The sequence below is a fragment of the Acartia tonsa genome, chromosome 5 (assembly GCF_053477335.1).
Source record: "Acartia tonsa isolate MP-2025a chromosome 5, ASM5347733v1, whole genome shotgun sequence".
Classification (NCBI taxonomy): domain Eukaryota; kingdom Metazoa; phylum Arthropoda; class Copepoda; order Calanoida; family Acartiidae; genus Acartia; species Acartia tonsa.
The window spans coordinates 27,696,831-27,719,442 of record NC_137264.1 but is presented as its reverse complement, the minus strand read 5'-3'; the positions used below and the strand labels follow the sequence as shown (position 1 = coordinate 27,719,442).

Sequence of the window (22,612 nt, the reverse complement as noted above, 5' to 3'; positions counted from 1 at the left end):
GAGGTCTGTGTGTGTGTGTGTGTGTATGTGCCCCTGGTGTCTCAAAAAAATAAATATAGCTTAAAAATGGAATAATAATGGAGAATTTTAAGAAAGGTTCAAAAGTTTAAGACAGAATTTGTCTTATTTTTTCCCTATTTTCTCGAACTGTTTAAGACACTTTTTAAAAATAATATCCGTTGGAATTTTAACGGAAATTCTCACTAATAAGGACTAATCGCAATTTTAAGAAGAGTAATGGAATAGGAAAGTGGACCAAAACACCACCTGTTTTATTATTATTCTAATTTTTTAGGATAGCTCTAAAACACAAATTTGAAAAAGCAGGGGTGTTTAATAATTTTCATATTTTATTTTTTGGAAAGAAAAAAACAAATTTAAATTTAGATTTTATAAATATTTATAATTTTTAATGTAAATGATAACAAATATTAAGCCCTGAATAAGTATTAACCCCCCCCCCCCCACCTCCCAGTTTTATTGCATTTTTACCCCACTCCTCTTACACTACCTTTCCCTTTTTTTTATCAATTTTTACTCCTTCTTTTCCCTTTCAACCCCATTTCCTCCTTTTCTCCCCTCCCTCCCTCTACCCCCCCCCCTTCCTTATTCCATCCCCGCATCTCCTTCATCTACCCCCCTACCCCTCCCATTTTTATTCAAACCCTCACCCCTATTTCATCTACCCCTCCTTCTTTTACTCCCTTCCCGTTCCTTATTTCAACCCCACCCCTTTTTGGTCCACCCACCTCCTACACCCATCCTTCTTTAACCCCCCCTCCCATTCCTTATTCTACCACCGCCCCTCCTTTATCTTTAATCTAATAATCCTTCCCCTTTGCAATTTATTCCTTCTCAAATCATTCAACTGACTCTTTTCATTCATAACTACAACAAAAAAAACCATAAAAAAAAACAAAAATTATAATATATTTCTAGGTCAGATATTTATGAATTTTTTTGCTTTAGAAAAGATTTCTATAACACATAAAAACTGTAATTATTGGTAGACACAAATCAAATTAGGAATTAAACTCTTAAAAGCAAAATAATAACACTTTCAGGATATCATAAACCATGGTGATTGTAAGTTTTCACTTTTTTTGTAACCATTCAAAGTGTACAAAAAAAGGAAAAACCTTTAAATAGTTGGTTTATTTATATTATCAAACTGTATCAATAAGTTTCCATCAAATTGTTGAAAAGCAAAATCGTAAAAAAAATAATGATATATCTAAGTTACTAATTCTAAACTTAGATAACAAATTATAATTTCTACACTCTTGCATTTTTTTAAAGCTTTCATGAAGTTAATCATTTAATTGTAGTTCTTTTTTTCAGATGTCTTTGAAAAGTTTCTGACTTCTGTCTTGCTCTTGCTTTGTGGGAGGTTAATAGAAAACTGAGTGAGTTTTAGTCTTAGAGGGGATTTTTCATAATGTTTAAACAAAACAGCTAAAGCTTCTTATCCTAGCTAATAAAGTACAACTCATTTTAAGTAAATTATAAAAAAAATTTATAATCTTGAAATTAAATTTTTCCATGTAATTCATATTAAAAAAACATGATTTCAGAAGAAAAAAAAAATAGGGAAGTTGAAAGCTCTACTTAGTTTAACAGTTGTGTTTATGCTTATTTGAGGTAAGGTTAAGTAAAGGAAGGGTTAAAGAGTGCCCTTGAGGGTTACCAAAAGATTTTAAAAAGTAAAAAAAATATTTTTAATGATATGTGTAAACACTCTATCTCGTGTTACAAGCCATATATAAATAGTTGACCCAATATATACTCTGAGAAAAAATTTAGCAAAAATTTTAAATCTTTAACGTCTTTTTCTATAATAATCCTAGGAAAAAAATGAAATAGCACTTATCTTAAAAAAAAACGTTAATATAACAAGGGTTATCCTATTACTATTCTATTAATATTTTTCTGTTTTCCTAGTATAAGAATTTAACAGTAATTGAATATAAGATTAGTATACCAGGGTGGCGAGAAACAAATAATGAAAGAAAAAGCAATGAATTAATATCACAGTTTTACTACAGAAATTAAATATAAATGAATAAAATACCAAATTATCACACATTGTTTGCACTTCTTTTTATCAGGAATTATCTTCTAGTTTAGAAAGGAAGCTACCCTGTAATAACTTTAACTACTCTTTAAAACACGCACACAGCATTGATTAATTTTTAGATTTTATGTTCATGTCCAAAAGGTGTCAAGTTTTATGATTTGTTTTCTTTTTTGAAGCACAGCTAATTAATCTAAATAGTCCAACTGTTTTTCACATGTAGACTATTGAAATTTGCTTCACTTTTAAAATCTTACAGCTGCGCCCCTAGCATAGGTTATTGTAGATATTGACTTATTACAAGCCTCTGAAATTAAACAAAATTGCAATTTCAATAATATTTTATTTAGTTTTTAAAAATAGACGATTTGATAAGTAACAGGCATAATAATAATACATGCTGCATCATTTTAATAATTTCTATTAATTTGTTATGAATAAAAACACCGACTTAAGGAAAAAGACAATGGACGATAATTGATGTACATGATACATATCAAAAGATAAAAAAATACCCAATCTTTTTACATTAAAATTATTGGTTAGCAGTTTGGACACTACTTGTTGAAATCAACAAATGGAAAACTAATAAATACCCACCAAATAAGAAAACTTGGCTATAGAACTTTGGGTAACTTACAGTCAATTGTCCCCTATCTCTCTATAAATTTGGCAATAAAATAATGTTAGCATTATCGAACTTATCTAGATAAGATAAGATAAGATTTATTTTCCTCAAAGGTACAACATATTTTATTAGATATATATCATACATTATGTTACTATGCTTTGATCTGTTTGATTCTTCTGGTTTGTTTGATGCAGGTTTGGTAATATAATAATATACATAATAACTATTATTAAGTACCTAGCATGGAATTGGCCGAACTTCGTCTCCACCTAGTTACCAGGCCAGTTCGAATAAGATGAAGATAACATTTTACAGAAAAAAATTCCATGCAACATTGTACCAGATAGTTAGCATAACCCTTTAAGGGTTGTGGAGCCACTGGTGTACTTTGACGCTTGCTAAGCCGGTACAATGTTATATGTGCAAATAAATAATAATCTTAACAATGAAAGAACAAAAATATCTTGCTGTGTATTTCAGACATCCTCCTACTATCAGTTGCAACTTCTCCAAGCGTAAATTCGGAACAATTAAGGAACCAAAACCTCCACCAGGAGTCGCTATTCCCGTTGTGATCCTTTTTCAGCTCTACATAGACAGTTTCCTTTATAACAAATTATTTTCATTATAGAGTGGAGTTTTGTCCGGGTCTAAGGACATCTCCACATCAATAATTACAGGATGACGGCAAATCTCGCGATAACACTTGGTCCAATCCAAAAATCCAAAATCCAAAAAATGAATAAGATATCCTAATATATAATCGTATCATGTACTAAGTGAACAAGGTGTAATGGTTGGTTTCGATTCCTACGGAATCTGATTTTTATTTCTTGAGAATGGATATAATAATCCTATGAAGTACAATTGTATAATTGTACAGAATAAAGAATAGGTCATGTGCGATTCCTACGGAATCTGATTTTGGTTTTTTGATAATGGGAGTGTGTCCCTAAATATGTAAGGTTCGATTCCTCCGGAATCTGATTTTTGTGTTTTGAGAACTGGTCACAGCATGGCTGTGAATGGGGCAACAATATGGGGGAGGGTGAGGTGAGGGAAGGTGAGAGGAGAGTGGTTTGTGCTAGAAAACGTTTACATTAATCCATTGATCTCACTCTTTTTGAAAGTGAAGGGTGAAAGTGGGTCATGTTAAAAAAAGGCTGTGGCGTGCTATTGCGCGCACAATTTGTTATAGCTTTGCTTTAGTGGAGTTTAAATCTTTCTGTTGTTTAGGCACGAAAATGTTCGGAGAGGAAGAGTACCAACAAATGTGGCAGCCGCTACGCAATAGACTGACAATAACATATCAACGACTTCTCAATATAGTTAATGGTGACAATGTCAGTGAGGAAGTACGTCGTGAGGTAGCCCGTCTACTATACCATCAGGGTTATTTAGAAACCGAGTTGGCACTCACACTATACAACCCAAACAAGGATATGGAGTATCATGAAACTAAATTAGGTGAAATTGCTGAGCGGATAACTGCACAAGAGGGGGCTTGTCTCCAACTATAGCTCCAGAAGTTGGCCATTTCTGGTCAGGACCAGTTATGGTCAAGTTCTCTACGACTTTATATACAAGATATCCGCAAAATATCCGCAAAAACAACCGCGGAATTATCCGCAAGACGTTCACAAAAAACAACAGTGAGGCATCAGAAAAAAATCTGCAAAGTGAGAAATAAATAATACAGTTTAGTTTTTTGAAAAAAGTAGCTAAATATAATTTTTTTTAAAAATAATTTACCATAAATTCATTGATTTGTTTTTTAATAAATCCTAGATATCTTGCTATGAACTTTTGTTTTTTTATTTGAAAGATGTACAAAGTAATAGGATGTCTGTTAATTAATATTTTGCTATGGATTAATTTAGTATTAGCATAAAAAAAAGTAAGGGTAAGAAATGTAAGTTGATGAAGTGAGAGGCTAGATAGAATAAGGGAGATGGGTCGAGGAATTGAACAGGTATGGGGGAGAAGGGGAGGAAAACGGGGGGGATAAAATGGGGCGTGGTGAATGGTTTGTGCGCGGTCGTGGCTACCAGCCAGACAGACAGAGCGGCGCTTATTGTTTGGTATATGCTAGGGGGGGAGAAAAAGTAGGGGGTGGGGGGATGAGTGGTTTTCCGGTAAAGCACAGTAGAATAAAGGAAAAAGGGGCGGGAGGGAGACAATTGGTTGTAAAGCATAGGGGAAATACGCGGGAAATCGGAAGTGGGGAAAGTTATTTACTAATTAATAAGTTAAATTAAGATTGCATAATGCATGGTATTAAAACACAAGGGGGGTATAAATATGGGGTAGGTAAGGTCAAATTTCAATTGTCTCCAAGATGTCAGATCAAGAAGAGGAAGTAGGACAAGGCCAAGGTGCTCTACCAGACGGGGCGCCGGAAGTTCCGGAGGAGGCTGGAGGTGAGGAAAATGTTCCCCTCCATGACCAGGTGCAGGAGCTCATCGCTATGTTAAATTCTAGCGATGAAGTCGATGATCCTGTACCCGTGCACGGCGTCCAGCAGCTGCTGAACCTCGCGGCAGTGCCTGATCTACTCCCATTTCCGGGGGTAGACAGGCGCTGTCTGGACCTCTGGTTTATGGTCAAGAGGAGGTTGTTGGGCGTTGTGCACGAGGGCGACATGTTGATGTGGAGGAGATTCCGCAACGACGCCATCGATGAGGAGATCCTCCGCATGATGTATTCCAACTATGGGTTAGTCGTGAGGTTAATATCAGTAATGCCCACGTACGCCCGCTCCTTCCAGGCCAACATGGATTCCATCGCCGCCATGGACCGCCTGGTCACCGTCCAGCAGGACCTTGTGGAGGAGCTCCTCCAACAGGAACCCGACGACATCGGCGACTCCAGCGACTACGACGAGTAGATGGCTATGCCCATTACATGAGCTTAACCAGTCAGCGATAGTCATATATTAAACAAAATTTTTGATATCTAAATTTGAATAAATAAATATATTTTTGGTCAAAATTATGAAAAAACTTTGTTATTTTTTTATTAGATAAAATAGAGGTAGAGGTTGCGCGATTCGTTAGCTGCTTGATAAAAAAATATAATATAATGGAAGAAGTTAAAGTCAAAATATAAAATGTAAAATGAATAAAATGGATAAGAAACAAACTATGCTAAAGCTACTCTATACATAGGTATGTATGTCGGTTCCTACGGAACCTACTCGTTGAGATTTGAGGTTAAAGAAATGCTGTTTTATTATTTTTTTGATATAGAAATTAAGTGCTTACAAAAAGTCGAGGGCTAAAGATACGAATAGAAACTTAGTTAGAACAAAAAAATTGTTAAATAAAGGAAGAGAAAAAATAAAGTATTTGCTTTTTTTTAAGATAGTAAGTAATAAGTAAAATATCTTTCTTGAAAATATTTTTATTATCAATCAGTTTAATTTCAAAAATAAAATATTTGCTTTTTTTAAAACTCAATCTTGTTTAGGTAATAAGTAAAACATTTTTTCTTAAAAGTATTTTTATTATCAATTAGTTTAATTTCAAGTGGAAGGTTGTTGAATATAGTTGGGAAAGAGTTGAGAGGGGCGTGCAGGAGAAAGTTTCTATTGGTGCCCGGTTCGTAAGCAAAGTTGTTCCTGTTCCTAGTGCCATACGTATGTCTGTCTTGAACAAAATTCCAGGTGTTTTCAAAGATTTTGGGAAAATTGCCTAATTTATAGGCGTGCATAAATTTACAAACATTGAATTCAATTAACAGGTTAAATGGAAGTATGCCATTAGATTTAAAGAATTCAGCTGTGTGAGCTCTGCTAGGTAAATTTTCGATTATTCTAATGGCCTGCTTCTGCAACTTAATGATTGGTGCTAACAGATACATAGGACAGGCAGTGAACAGGAGACAGCAATATTCGATATTCGACTTAATATAAGAAGAATAGAGTAGCTTTAAGTGTTTCTTGTCCAACAAATGACGCATTACTTTCATACTATAAATTATTTTAGAGACTTTGCTATAGACTTTTTCAAGATGATAAGAAAACTTCATTTTCTCGTCCAATTGAATTCCCAAGTGTTTGATACTACCCTCATTGGTACCGCTCACAAGATCCAACTTAGTGATTTTTGACTCATCATTTTCATTATGATTATTCATGTTTACATAGACTTCAAAGTTGGTCTTAGCGGCGAGCTCAGCGGGGGTGAGTATCTCACGGGGGGAGGAAAAGACCATACATTTGGTCTTGCGAGGGTGAATAAGAAGTTTATTGGCATTGTACCATTGGGTCAGTCTGGGGACAAGCTCCTTTGCAAGGTTGATCAATTGTATAATATTCTGCTTTTCAATGAAGCCCACTGCGTCATCAGCAAAGAGATTGATTAGGATCTCTTCACTGCATGAAACAAGGTCATTGATAAAAATCAGAAAAAGAATTGGTCCCAGGACTGACCCCTGAAGTACGCCAATGATAATGAATTCAATTGTGGAGGAGAAAAGGCCCTTAAAAAATACACGCTGTTTTCTATTTGCATAATAACTACGGAACCAATCAAGTGCAACCCCCCTTATCCCTGAATTCTCCAGTTTGCTAAAAAGGATGTCCCTATTTATCATGTCGAAACACTTCCTTATGTCCAAAAATATGGCCATACAGGAAGTGTCTCGACTGAGTGCTTGGGTGATCAATGTGCTTAAGTTCAATACATTGTGAAAGGTTGAGATCCCTTTCATGAAGCCAAACTGGCGGTTGCTAAAAAAAGACCGATCTTCCAAGAACTTAACCAGCGTTTCACAGACATATTTTTCAATGGGTTTGGAAAAGTTATCAATGAGTGAAATTCCTCGATGATTATCTGCCTCGCTGAGTGAACCTGATTTGTGAAGGACAACTATTTTGGAAGTTTTCATTTTTTCAGGAAAAGTGCCATTTTGAAGTGATAAATTATAAACATGTGTTAGGGGAGTGGCAATGGTATCAGCACAGCGAGACAGAACATACATCGAGACATCATTTATGTCTGTGGAACGCTTAGGTTTAATACTACGAATGATATTAATAACCTTGAAGGGGTACAAAGGCTCAAAGAAGAGGGAATCTTGACATGGGGGTGGTAAATATTCAAAAAAATTTTTGGGGGTGGAAGGAATTTCAGGCCTTAGGGAAGACCCAATCTGACTAAAATAACGATTAAATTCATTAGCTATTTCTTGGTCATTTTCAATTTTGTTTGGGCCTACTTGAAGGTATGTGCACTCAGGGGAAGATTTACTAAACCCAATGACTTCCTTTAGGGTTTTCCAGAGTTTTTTCCCATCCCCGTTTGCATCTCTTATTTGTTTTCTGTAATATTCAATCTTTGCTCTTCTCACTTGCCTATTGTAATTATTCCTATAGACATTGTAAATACTTTCATTTTCAATTGTTTTGTCTTTTAAAAAGTTGCTGTACAAAATATCTCTATGCAATCTACAACGCAATAAAAAGTCTGACATGAAAGGCTGCTGAGGCTGGGTACGTTTGTTTTTTCGTTTTTTCCTAACTGGACACTTTTCATTATAAAGTCTCAAAAAGGTTGAAATAAAGTTATCATAAGCAATGTTTGTGTTGTCTTGACTTAAAACGTGATTCCAGTTAGTGTGGTAGAGTGCATAGTTTAAGGCATCAAAGTTTTCATCATTCAATTCTCTTTTTTCAAAGAAATCTGGAGGTTTGGGTTTATTTACTCTGTCTATTCGGAATGAATTAATAATTGGCAAGTGATCGGAGATTTTTGAAGTTAAAACAAAGGAAGACATTAGGTTTTGAATAAAGTTACCTACCCCGAATAAATCAAGAAGGGTTGCTGTGGTTCTAGTTACTCTAGTAGCTCTGGTAACGGTATTTATGATACCGTTAAAAGAAAAAGACTCAATAATTCTCATGGAGTTGCTATTTATATTATTTATTTTGAAAAGATCAAAATTGAAATCTCCCACAATGAAGTATGGTATGCTTAAAGCTGCTATTCTATCAATCAGGTCCAAAAAAAGTTCAAAAAATTCTTCTATTTCAGCACTACTCTGATTGGGTGGCCGATAACAGTTTAGTAAGCAAAACTTTAGTCCATTGTGGGAAATTTTTAAGCAAATAGATTCAAGAATATTTTCTTTAAATGAAAATTTATCAAATAGTTTATCTACTTTATAGTATTTGCTTACTAGAATACCCACCCCTCCCCCCCTACTTTTTGTGCGGAGTTTAACATGCCAATCGTAATTATTAATTCCATAGCAATCCATATTTACATCCTTATTTAGCCATAATTCTTGAAAACACAGAACATTTAAGTGGATATCATGTTGCCTAAAGAAGTCTACAGTGGAGACAATATCATTGTATTTAGAATGTAATGACTGACAATTAATACTAAAAATATTGAGAAGGTTTTCATTGAATGTTTTCAGTTTCTGTACGATACCTTGTTCACTTGAAAAAACGCAATTTATTCCGAATTCATTCTCAAAATCGTTAAAGTAGTCGCCGTAAATCGGATTCATAAGATTTAGACCAATGTTATCGTTTAAGTTACCGTAATCCTGGTTAATCTGATCATTAGGGAGGTTTGTCATAGCAGAGCTGGTCCAGGAGCACCGCAGGAGGAATCGTCTTAACATCAAGTATGGACATCTGAAACACAGTAGATATTAGTGGACAAATAAAAATAGGTAATATACAATATATTATCGTTAAAGCGAAAAAAATTACCATATTTACTATGGTTATTCCGATAGCGTTTAGTTTATGTGTGTGTTGGGGGTGGCAACACATTTCAAGCTAGTTTAGTTCCCCCTACTCATTTTCATACAAGTTCCAAGTATTTTATATGCTAATCAGCAGAAAAGAAAATTAAGAAAAATAGACTGAAATTAATATGCTATGTGGGCGTTCTAACAAGTTAGGTAATATATAATAATAATATTATAATAATATAGAGTTTACGTGGATATAAAACATTCAGTTTTTCGAAATAAATCACTTTGGAAATGAATTTAAAATGATGATAATAATTTTTTGTTAGGTACCTTTTTTTTTCCGTCGTATAAGATACTTAACCTCATGATGTGATTACCGCCTTTGTAGCTTTGCTTTGCTTAGCTTTGTTGGCGGTGTCTCTAGCTTTGGCCCTCGTGGCCACAGGATCAGAAGGTGCTGAGTCAACGACAGGGGCAACAGGATCAGAAGGTGCTGAGTCAACGACAGGTGTAGATGCGGCAGATGCGGCAGACGTGGCGGCAAGTGCGGCGGTGTGTGTGGCGGTAGGTACGGCAATAGATGCCGCAGGTACGGCGACAGACACGGCGGCAAGTGCGGCAGACGTGGCGGCAGATGCGGCGGCGGTCACGGCGGCAGGTGCGGCGGTGAGCGCGGCGGCAGGTGCGGCAGTGAAATCAGCGGTAGCGGCGGCTGCGGATGCGACGGCGGCAGGTACTGACTGTGTGGGCTGTGCGGCTGGTGCAACGGCTGTATGTGCGGCGGTTGCGACGGTTGCGGCAGAGTCTATGGGAGGAAACACAGCTAGGTCCCCAAGAGCTGGGGCAGGGGCAGACGTTAAATTATGTTGAATCGTGCTGGAAGGGTGGGCTGTGATCGTACTAAACTGTCTTGGGAAGTCATCCTCTGTTAAGTCAGCCTGATTAGAGAAGAATGTTTTCCTTTCCTCAGGCGCTAGCTTGTTGAAACAAAGGATAGGCGGTGCCTCTGACAGAAAAAAATCCTCGCTTCCAGGTATGGGTTGGGCCATTTCCTTCAGGTCTTTGCCAAACGGGTTAAGGCAGCGTATCCAGCGGCTGCCGTTCTTAAGCTGAAATTGGACATGTTGGCCAGCGACTTTGGCCCTCGAAATCTGGTTTGTGGCATATACAAAGGTCATGGTCTTCCTGTTGAGGTCGGACATATCTTGCTTCGCCTGGACTAACCTATTGGGGAAGAACGGGACCGGTGACGCGTTGTTCCTGGGATTGAACCTCTTGATCTCGGCGTTGTAACGGTCAAGCACAGCCTTCTTATTGTTCATCCACGCGTCGAGGTAGGATCTAGACATAAAACGAAAAATAAAAACGGGGATCTGGCCCTTTGTATATGGGAGCATATGGGCACGCTCGACGATATCACAAAAATGTGAGGGAATATATTCTAATTCCCCACGTTTAAGAGCGGCTTCAAGGGTGGGCCTTATAATGTTTCTAAATATGATAAACTCTGTAATATTTTCACGGCTCCACGGCTGCTGAAAATTCACTATTCTACAACTCCAATCGCGGCACCTTTGCTCTCTTATCGAGTTTTGTAGAAGTTGAAATTTGACGAAATTTTCTCTCGACGATTCGACAGAGTTTAGATAGTCTTTTTGTTGTGTAATCGTGGTCCTAATCGCTTTTTGTTCACTTGCAACAGATTTAGCATCTACGAAATTTTCTATACCTTCGATAGATTGAATTTTAACATTTAAATCTGAGACTCTCAATTTAATATCGTTTATTTCGGTTTTATGACTGGCAAAAGTACTATGAATAAGCTCATCCCTTACCTTAGCTATATTCGCATCGTATTCTTTAAACTTAACATCCAAAGCAGCGTCCAAATTTGTTTTAAACTTTGACCAATATTCTGGGTTGTCACACGTACTACAGGCCATGATGAAGTGAAGATGGCGGAACCGAGGGTGCTGAGTGAGTGTGGGTCAGCTGACCAATGGTGGGACGCGAAAAAATGTTAGCCAATGGGAGAGCTTATTTGTCGGGAGTACTTTGCGCCGGTAAAATGTTGCCAGACCGATGAATTATCATAAAATTATCAAAAAAATTTGAGAGTGTTTTCACCAAAAAATTGTTCATTAAGTTAAAGCGATTAGGTTACACATAAGTTAAAAAAACTTTTAATTCATTAATGTTTTATTTTCACTTTTTTTGTGTTAACAATTGACCGATACGTTAACACATACACATTGCCAGGCCTAAATACGAGGTGCCCTCTGGCTACAGTGTCTTCCCTTTCCTCCAACTGCGGAGTGACCACGGGCAGTGGGGAGAGGGGAACTAGTTGAGAGAGAGGGGGAAGGTAGAACTGAGCTTAACACATGGGGTAGGGCGGGGGAGAGCTTGCTAAATGCGTGTTCTCAGCCCGACTCTCTGAACTAAACTAAACTAAACTAATAATCTACGCTAATAATCTATAATAAGATTCACAGGGAAAGTATATTAGAATCATGAAATGGTCCCCAAAGTTTTATAACCACGTTCTATCTAATTTAGGGACTTTCATTAGGTCTTCTTCATCGGCATGTACATATTTTTAGACCAGGCTTTTAGCAGGGTTTTGACTATTTTTATATTTTTCCATATCTTTGGTGTTTATGGTACGATATTCTAAATTTTTGTAGTTAAGAATATTAAAATTGAACTTCCCCTCGTTTTTCGAAAAATATCCATGGCAGTCGGACCTCTGTTTAGCAGGTTATTGGCTATTTTTGCAATTTTTTAATTTTAAGGTTTCATGATTTTAAGTTATTGCATATTTATTTGAATATATCTCTTGTTTTTCTTTGTTATGATAACGGTTAATTTGCTCTATAACTCACATTGTCCGTCTGTTTATTTCATAATAGATTTTGTGCTTCGCTACTTATGGATGTTATCATCCATGTTAAATTTTGAATCCAAACTTTTCAACCTTATTTTTTCATCTACAGAAGGGGTTTTTAAGATTGTAATGAATGAACGTCCATATTTTTTGCATCCATTGTCTTATCCCTAAAGATTAGATGGTTAATCAATTTCAATTATTTCAAAATAGCAAATGAATAAGGGGGGTTGTATTTAAATTCAGGGAGCTAAAGGGATAAGATAAGACAACGTGAGATAAATTGATATACATCCTCAGTAATCCCCAAATTAGTAGAAACTGTAAGTTAGAACTGTAAGTGCGCCCCCCCCCCCTTTATTATCTCAGCTCCATTAGATCTAGAGGGCTAAAAAAAATTTCTGCGAGTCCCCTGTTTGTCAACGAATTTCCGACTATAAGTAGGTCAAAGTCTAATTTCGCTTTCAAAGTGCAAAATGAGCCTTACCGCGACAATCGTATCGAAATATCTGAGAGAGAATATGTCAGGCTCATTAATACGCTCATTTAGACACCTTAACATCGATTCTAGCTCAATCCGTTGAGAAATGGTGAAGAAAACTTGATTTCTAGCTCAATTGGTTGAAAAGTTAGGGCACAATCTTAGATTTTTCAAAAATCAAGTTTTAAAAGGCTGTGGATAAATCTTTAGGAAGTGGGGGGTATGTTTTTATTAGTTTTTTAGTTGTTTCATTCCCCTTGAATACGAATTGCTTAAAATATGACCTAGACTAATCTAAAGCTTCCCTATAAATTGTAGATTCGAAGTTTAACAACAAACTATTAATCTTTTATTCTGTAAATATGATACATTTTAAAGTTGTCTTTCTTCTCATAGCTGGCTAATTAAAATGCTAATGCCTAATAGTGTATGTATGGATCTAGTGCAGTTCACGATGAAATGTTCGATCCTAGTATCAATTGTCTTTCCAAAAATCTATGAACTTTAAAGTCCTCTAGCTGCCAAACAGCTGAACACATTATGCCTGCAAGGCCTATGAATAATCTAATACACCCAAAATCCAATAATGCACAAAAGAAAACACACAAAATGGGTTTTTAGAGGTAATCGATCACAGGACATTTTTAATTGCACCTCAACCATCTGTATTGTAATAAAATACTAATTTTTTAAAAGATTTAAACTTTTAACGTTTAGACGGAAACCCTCAATTACAAAAAATACCTAAAAATATGAAAAAATAAAACCATTAACGGTTTTAGGAAGCACAGCTTCTTTTCAAGTCTTATTTGTTGGTTAGTATATTAATCAATTGGTCTTGTTATTTATTTTATAGAATTAAAATTAAGAAGATATGATTGTTTAAAAATTTACTTATTAGTTTTAAATGCTTTGCTACTTTTGAATGTGTTCAATCTTGATGTTTAAGAGTAAAAATTAACATTAATTTTCAAATTTTATTAAAGTTTGATTATAGTTAGGAATAGATATTCAAGTATGACCTCGAAACTGATTAATATCCGCTGGATTAAAACCAGTTCTCTTTAAGAGGCGTTGTCACGAAATGTTTAATATCTTTAATAAAACAAGTAAACGTTTTCTAAATATGCCTTACTTGATGACTAACAATTTACTGCTTTTTTTCTTATTTTCTTGTAATTGCTGCGCTACTTTTAGATATTGTTACTTGTTACTATAATCATATGGATTGAAATTAAAACCTTACTATTAGTATTAACCATATGAAAAGAACAATTATTAATTGAATGAACGAAAAATATACAAATAATTTACGAGAAAGGTGAAACAAATAAGATAACAAAGTAGCAATATATTTTTTGCTTTCCCGCATTTTAGTAATTGTTCTACTTTCATTAACGTAGCTACTCTATAGTAAGAGATTATCAATACAACCAACAGTCTACATTCATTAAGAATACATTGACTGACAGTCAAGAAACCTTAGAATTGACGCAGTCTAAATTGCCAACTTTTCGGTCTCTTACATGCTTTTTCTTTATAATAACTTCTTTTACTCAATCACTTTGTCTGTTCGTCTGTAACGCTATCTTGATAATTAGATTTACACAGCTGCTATTAAACAATTATATCACTGTGGGGCACATTTAATAATATAGCACAGGTCTCCTTAGCAACACCTTAGATTTTAAAAAATCTCCAAAGAAATGGACAACAGGGCCTTCAAATATGGTACAGTGGTGGTCAGAATCCGTTGGAGATTAAATCTTAGCTGCTCCTTCTTGCCAGATATTGCAATTTGAAGTTTTGTGGTAAAAATGCTTAAAATTACAAGAATTCCAAGGATATATGCATAAGTGAACACCTTCATTCATCACATAAAAAGGGTGAGTTTAACATTTGAGGAATTTAGATATCCCTTCATATGTAAACTAAACACTTCATCCCCATTTAGAACAATTTTTACTATTATAAGTGATGTTTTTAACTTCAATAAGAGTAATAAATAAGAGGTTGGAACAATTTACAACATAATCCTAAAGGCTGTTACCCTGGAACCAGTAAAAAAAACTTCAGTTCAAGTTTACATATGGCCCAAGTTACTTTTAGTAATTCTGCCCCCCCCCCCATACTCTCACAACCTACAAACTTTAGGGTGGAGGGGGGGGGGGGGGACATAGTAATACTATTATGTGTTGCTCAAAAACTAATGGAAGTATATTAGGAAAAATTTTTCTGTAAGGTTTTTATGCAAAAATTTTGTAGAAATAATGATGACCTTCTTTTCTCCCCCTCCAACTTATCCTGACATAATTGGGGGGGGGGGGGTGGCAGAAGATCATTCTAATGTGTTTCAAGAAACTATTAGAGATATATAAGCTTTTGGATTTGTATTGTTGTGGGACCCAAAGCACTTTTACATATATTGCTGACCTCTTCCCCTCCCATCATTAATTAAAAACATAACATTTTGTACAGAGAGAAAGAGGGGGGGGGGGATATTGAAGTTGAAAGGGTACTACTATGGTGTGTTACTAAGAAACCACTAGAATTATAGCAGCAAAGCAAACCTTTGAGATATACTTTGGTAGGTCAACAGTAACTTTTACAAATTTTGCTGAATCCTCCCTCCAAGCCCCCTTTCCCTCCCTATTTCTTTACAATCTCCCCCCCCCCTCCCTCAAAATAAGTAATAGAAGGGAGTATAGCAATACCCTTGTGATTTACTTAATGATTACTCAAGGTATAGAGGGCTTTTGGATTTAAACTTTTGTAGGTCCATAATTACTTTATACTTGAAAAAATATTGCTGACCTTTCCCCAACCTCAACCAACCCCATCCAGAAATATTATATTGCTTGCTGCTCAATTTCCTCCACCCCCATTAAAAAAATATATAAATATTGCTTGCCCTCCCCCTCCCTCTCCAGCTACCCTCCATACAACCTCATCACCTGTGTTTTACTCAGGAACCACTATAGCAATAAGGAGCAAACTTTGGAATAAAGCTTTTATATTTCCAAATTGCTTTGCCTTTATATGAATTACCTTTTAAATGTTTGGGGATAGAACAATGGGTTGACATTATTTCTTTTATTAGTCCAATAGGTTAAAGGAGATTATACAGCAAAATAATTGTACTAGATTAAGGGGTTGTAGTTGGAATACTAGATATTTATAAAAGTAAATATGGGCCTACATGAGATAAAATATTAACCCTGAATATCTCCACAGGTTTCTGAATAATATAAAATTATTATTATTTACCTATGCTACTTGCCAATATTTCCAACAAATGGAGGGGGGGGGGGGGATTCAGCAATATTTGTAAAAGTAACTAATATCCTAAAAAAGCTTAAATCCAAAGTTTGCTTAATATAATTCATTGATTTCAAAGTAACACAAGAGTATTTTCCACATTCACTGCTTCCCTCCTAATGATTTGTGGTCTAAGAAGGAGGGAGGGGTTGGTTGCAGCAATATTTGTAAGAGATTTTGATGCTTACTAAAGTTAAAGTACTAAAGCTTATATATTTCTTTAGTGATATCTATAGAAATCTTCTGGATCTTCACCCCCTTTCAATTAGATTTCATTAGGAGGGGGGGGGGGGAGGGGTAGTCAACAAGCCTAAGAATTTTACATATAATTTTTTCTCACAATACTTCAAGTAGTTTTGAGTAAAACATAATACTATTTCTTGTATTCATTCGGATAGGAACCGATTCTCATCCATATGAAAAAACTATGTCTAGTATTGTATTATATCCAGCTTTCTACGAATATAAAAATGTATAATCATAAGATTAAAACCAGTTTTTTTAGCGCCGAGGTGCCGAAGGGGCTAAAAAAATGGTTTCAATCTTATAATTGTACATTCTATATCTGCCAAAAGCTGTTTATAATATGATGCGAGAAATAACTATACTTTGCCCAACCCCTTCCCTGTAAAATTTATGGGTAGCAAGGGGGGGTTGAAGAGGGGGGGGGGGGGTTAGAGTATTTTAAAAATTAACTTTAGCTATATGTAAACTTGAACTGAGGTATTCTCTACTGGTTACAGGGTAACAGCCTCTAGCTTTAAGTTGTAAACTTACCTTTTTCATTAAATAATTTCTTTAAAGTATTAAAATTTTCTAAATGGGGAGGGACTGTGTAGTTTACATATGCAGAGACATATAAACTCCTCAAATGTTAAACTCACCCTTTATATTTGATGAATTAAGGTGTTTACTCATGCATATATCTTTGGAATTCTTGTAATTTTAGGCATTTTTACCACTAAACTTCAAATTGCAATATCTAGCAAGAAGGAGCAGCTAAGATTTAATCTCCAACAGATTCTGACCACCACTGTACCCTATTTGAAGGCCCTGTTGTCCGTTTCTTTGGAGATTTTTTTTAATCTAAGGTTTTGTTAAGGAGACCTGTGATAGCATCACTAGTATCTGAATATTTACGAGCTTTACCTTTTTCAATTGTAAATCCATGTTTTTTTTGTGCTTTGCTACTTATGGATGTTGGCATCCTTGTTCACTTTTCTTATAAAACTCAAATAAATACACATTTAATCTTTAACATAAAGCAGTAATCTATGATTACGGTTTTGACCCACTAAAAAACGTAATCTGCCATTCCACTTTCCCATCTCTTGGTGATGATATCACCAATGCCAATACGATTTTTGAAATGTACCATTCCACTTTTAAGAGAGGCGAAACTGGAATGGTGGTTTACACTTTTAACATCGACATGATTGAAATCATACATACTATTTCTAAATTATGTTAATCGTAGTGTATTAAATAATATTTATAATTCAAAAATATTATGTAAAATAAAAAAAAAACTAGAATATACCATTACTATTATGTCGATTTAAATAAGGAAATCAATGTGTATGAATACACTGATAAATGTACCCTCCAGTTTCGCCTCTATTGAAAGTGGAATGGTACATTTCAAAAATCGTATCGGCGTTAAACTTGATGATATCATCACCAAGAGAGGGGAAAGTGGAATGGTAGATTACGTTACTTAGAGAGTCAAAACCGTAATCATAGATTATATTTCTGCTTATATGAAAATGGATTCAACTCCCTAACTGTAAAATCTTAAAATTAACTATTTTGATTATTTATCATTTGTTTCAATATTAATGTATTTGAAATTTAAAAGAAGGCTTTATCTTATAATTATAATAAATTATTTGCTTAGTAATAAAACAACAAGGATGACAACATCCATAAGTAGCGAAGCACAAAAAATTGTGGATGGGAATACATAGAAGTAGATCTAAAAAGAATTTATTAAAATCAAGAACAGATTTATTGAAGAAAATAAACACGAAATCTTGTTTTATTTTGTATGATGAAGACGGTTAAAGTAAATTACATACTAGATGCACAAAACAATGGGAAAAAATATTTTGAAACTGTTAATGCAAAAAAGTTTTAAAAAGTGGACAAAAAATACCAAATTCATTATTCAGTTTTAAAAAATCAACATGTTTAAAATGAACGTACGGACATTTTTGGTAATGATTATAGAGTTGCTACGCTTTCTAGATCGTACCTAACTACTAAAGAAATCACCATACAAAGTTTGAAATCGATAGGACAATTCTAACATGCCTAACTTAACGAAAAAAGACGGACGGACGGACCGACCCTAATTATAGAAAAGCTTCGCTTTTAAAAACTGCCTGCCCATTAACATTAGATTTTTATTCTGTTTATATCAATGAAAAAAGTCAACAGTAAGGCTAAGCTTTGCTACTACATATTTGTATTTGCCCCAAGAAAATTGTAATTTGTATTTTTTAACAGATTTTTTCTGAGGATTTTTAGTGGAAAGGGTTTATTTTTCAGGAAAAAAATGATAAGCAATAAAAAGAGAAAAGGGGAGATTTATAGGTATGTAAATAAAGTAATTATAATATTTAAAACAAAGGTTGTTAAATAAAAGGGTGAAGGAAGCAAAATTTGACTTTGACGTACTGTGGGTCTGAAATGAACTGAGATAATAGGGGGGGGGGGCATTCAACCCCCCCCCCCCCCCAAATGACCGATTAAGGTGGGACAAGGGACCCGTCGGTTAAGAGTTAAACGAGATGCCAATTAGGTTATATTATGAACAATGTAAATATATTCAAGTTACTAAATATTATGCAATTATTCCTTGTCCATTTACTCTTCTCTATATCTATGGATATCTTTTGAGAAAAAAATCTTTTAAAAGTTACCCTCTTGGGAATTAAGTGACATCTTTTTACAACCTACATCCCAAGTAACTGTTAAGCAATTAATCAAAGCATTGAACAAATTCTTTATTAAACATATTTACATTCTTCTTTTTTTTAAGGCGGGTTTTAAGGGCAACAAAATGCTTGACTTTTTTTAGTTTAATTATTACTTAATTACTTAACCCTTACAGCTCGGGCCCCAATTCCCACCTTAATAGATCGGGGGGGGGGCTCCAAGAGCCCCCCCCTCTATCTCGGCTCCTGTTACAGATAAAGACGTAAAATTTTTTTCTGGTGGTTCATGTGTATTTTTAGAGAAAATTACTTTTTCTAGTCATAGCAGCCAGGCAGCTCCTTAGCCGCTTTTTAGCGGCCAGCCGCTAAATTTTAAAACAGCTGTAGAGTGGCCAATTTTGCAGCTAGGATGACCAAATTTTAGGACGAACTTTTATTTTTCATAACAAAAAAAATACTTTTTCTGATCATCGCCAAAAAACGGCAAATAACGGAAACCGCCATTTTCGGCGGTTACGGCGGTAAAACGGCGGTTGGCGGCGCCAATTAATATTTTTATCTGTTTGATGTTGCTCAAGGATTTACCAAAAAAATTTATAGGACTCTAGCTGTAATAGAAGCCACGATATTCATGATATATGTCTGTAGTAAAAGCCGGACAAAAATCGGTCATAAAGTCGGTCAGGGAGCGGTCAAACGGTCATAACACATTTTTTCTCAGAAGGTCTTTGATATCTAAGTATTCACCAAAAAAGTTTTAGGTTTCTCCTTATACACAAAAGTCATAATGTAGAAATTAAGATTTTTTTAGAATTTTTTTCTAATTTTGGTGCTACCCAACCGACTTTGACCGGACACCACGACCGACACAGACCAGATATCCTAATAAAATCAACTCTTGCCAACGTATAATTACTAAACTTAAAAAGTCATGAAGTCACAGCACTCCATCTTACCTACAAAAAAAATGAGATTGAAAAAACAAGAGGGGGGGCTCTTGGAGCCCCCCCCCCCGATCTGTAAGGGTTAAACATTTTCCTGTATTTAAGTAGATTTTAAAAAAAATACTTGCAATTATGCATTGACTTTTATACATTTATGATCTGAATATTCAGTTCTGGCCTCTACAAGTGTTAATGTTCGTTTGGTCTGCCATTGTCCTTGTTTTTTGGAATAGGAGCCGAGAAAAAATCACGTTGGAGATTGAGTTTTGGATTTATACAGTAGCTTTCCTGCTAAAAATACAAAAATGTTGTTTGTTAGGCAACCTGATTTTTTCAGCTTCGCTTTTATTGGCATGACTGTCCTAATTTAACAAAAGAAAGAAGGGAAGGGTCAGTTATTTTTAAACAAGGATGACAACATTGTTTGTCCAAAATGGTAATTTTTCTTATTTATAGCCCCTACATGGAGGGGTTAACTCTACAGGGCACTAACCAAACCTCTTTCCTAACACTGCGTGGTAAATCTTATCTTTACCTAACCTAACCTATCCTTGAAATTAGTCCATAAAAAATGGAAATTGTGTTAAGTGGTTTCGAAAATCATTTTAGGTAAACTATGATATCAGAATTAGAATCGTCAATGATATTCTTGGTGAAAGAAATTTTTATTTGTTGAAATCAGTCCATAAACAAGGAAGTTGAGTTTAGTGGTTCAGAGAGTCAATCTAGGTAATCTACGATATCAGATTTGTAATCTCCAATGTATTTCCAGGTAAAAGAAAAAAAATGGTTGAAATCAGTCCATAAACAAAGAAGTAGGGTTTAGTGGTTCAGGGAGTCATTTTAGGTAAACTACGATATCAGATTTGTAATCTCTAATGAATTTCCATGTGAAAGGAAATTTTTTTGTTGAAATTGGCTAATAAACAAGAAAGTTGGTTTTAATGGTTCAAATAGTCATTTTGGGTAAACTACGATATCAGATTTGTAATCTCCAATGAATTTCCATGTCAAAGGAAAAAAAAATTGTTGAAATTGGCTAATAAACAAGAAAGTTGGATTTAATGGTTCAAATAGTCATTTTGGGTAAACTATGATATTAGATTTGTAATCTCCAATGAATTTCCTGGTGAAAGTGAAAAAAATGGTTGAAATTGGTCAATAAACAAGAAAGTTGGATTTAATGGTTCAAATAGTCATTTTAGGTAAAATACGATATCAGATTTGGAATCTCCAATGAATTTCCAGGTGAAATAAAAAATATTGGTTGAAATTGGTCAATAAACAAGAAAGTTAGGTTTTATGGTTCAAAAAGTCATTTTAGGTAAACTACCAAACTAGAAGCGATCATGACAAGTTTAGTGATTTTTTAACTTAATAATTTGAAATATTTATTTTTATTGATTTTCCCTTATTTAAAAAAAAATTTATTTTCCTCGAAATCTGAGAATGGTAATTAATCAAAGGAATTTATTGAAATATATATGTGAAAAAATCACCAAAAGTTCCAAAAATCTTGCAGCCGGCTTTAAATTTATATATGGAGTTTTACTATATAAATGCTAAGAAATTTTACTTAATAGCATATATTCTCTCATTTTCGAAGCCACTTTTTTTCACAGCCGGCTTCAAAGTAATATATGTAAATATGACTAATAATAAAGAAACAGCAACATCTTTAATATTTTTTTAGGAGGGAAAGATGTATGTGTTATCCAACAAATCCTTCAGAAGTCATGTATCCCGGGGGGACCATTTCCTAATGATGTACGCTCCATGGTGTGGACACTGCCAGCGGCTTAAACCTGTGTGGGAAAAGGTACAAAATCATTACGAAAACTTGCATATAGTCAAATGACCTGACTTTTTTGGTAATATATAAATCATTTTTTAAAAAAATGACTCGTGCATAGTTAGAAAAATTAGATTAATTGGTAGATATATACAATGATAGTTCGATTGATTTATAGATAGATAGATAAATACTCATCAGACGTGTTCTCTACTTCTTTAGATTATGAACCTTGTTTTAATTTCAGCTATCCAAGTCACCAGGAGTTAATGGTATCAAAATAGGGAAAGTAGACTGTACAGCGGAGGAATCTATCTGTAAAGACTACAAAGTCGAAGGATATCCTACACTACTTTACTTCAGGTAATGTTAAGCAATCTATTCATATTTAGTACAATATTAAAATCTATCTACAAAGAGTAGAAGCCATTGAAGTTTCAAGTTTAAGTGATAATGAAATAAGGAGGGGGGTGCGTAATGACATCTGAACTTAAAAAACAGTGAGCAAAATGGTCTAAATATTGAGCTAGATTCTTGAAAATTGGTACATAGCCTAGTCTTATAGGTAACTACACCTAAATTTTTTTTTTTATATTTAGGTTAGGTTAGGTATGAAAAACTTTGCGGAAATGTTTTTTAGGCTTTTTTTTGGACTAGGCTTATGTACTAAGTTTCATGAATTTAGCTCAATATTTAGACCATTTTGCTCACTGTTTTTAAAGTTCAGATGTCATTACACAGCCAATCTTTGTCTAGAATTATTAATTAATCAGTTATATTAAAGATAATTTAGGCACTTAAAGACTGTCTCATTTCTTATTTAAAAAATTCT

The 22,612-nt window shown here is 34.6% G+C and overlaps 1 protein-coding gene across 1 annotated transcript in view; it reads left to right on the top strand.

Annotated features, from left to right (window-relative positions):
• LOC145319178 (protein disulfide-isomerase-like) overlaps nt 1–22,612 on the top strand; it is a 39,561-nt gene that overhangs the window by 15,268 nt on the left and 1,681 nt on the right. The window contains exons 7-8 of the mRNA XM_080161090.1: nt 21,682–21,807; nt 22,028–22,143. Coding sequence (XP_080017216.1) covers nt 21,682–21,807; nt 22,028–22,143 — 242 coding nt within the window. The remainder of the gene's footprint in view (nt 1–21,681; nt 21,808–22,027; nt 22,144–22,612) is intronic.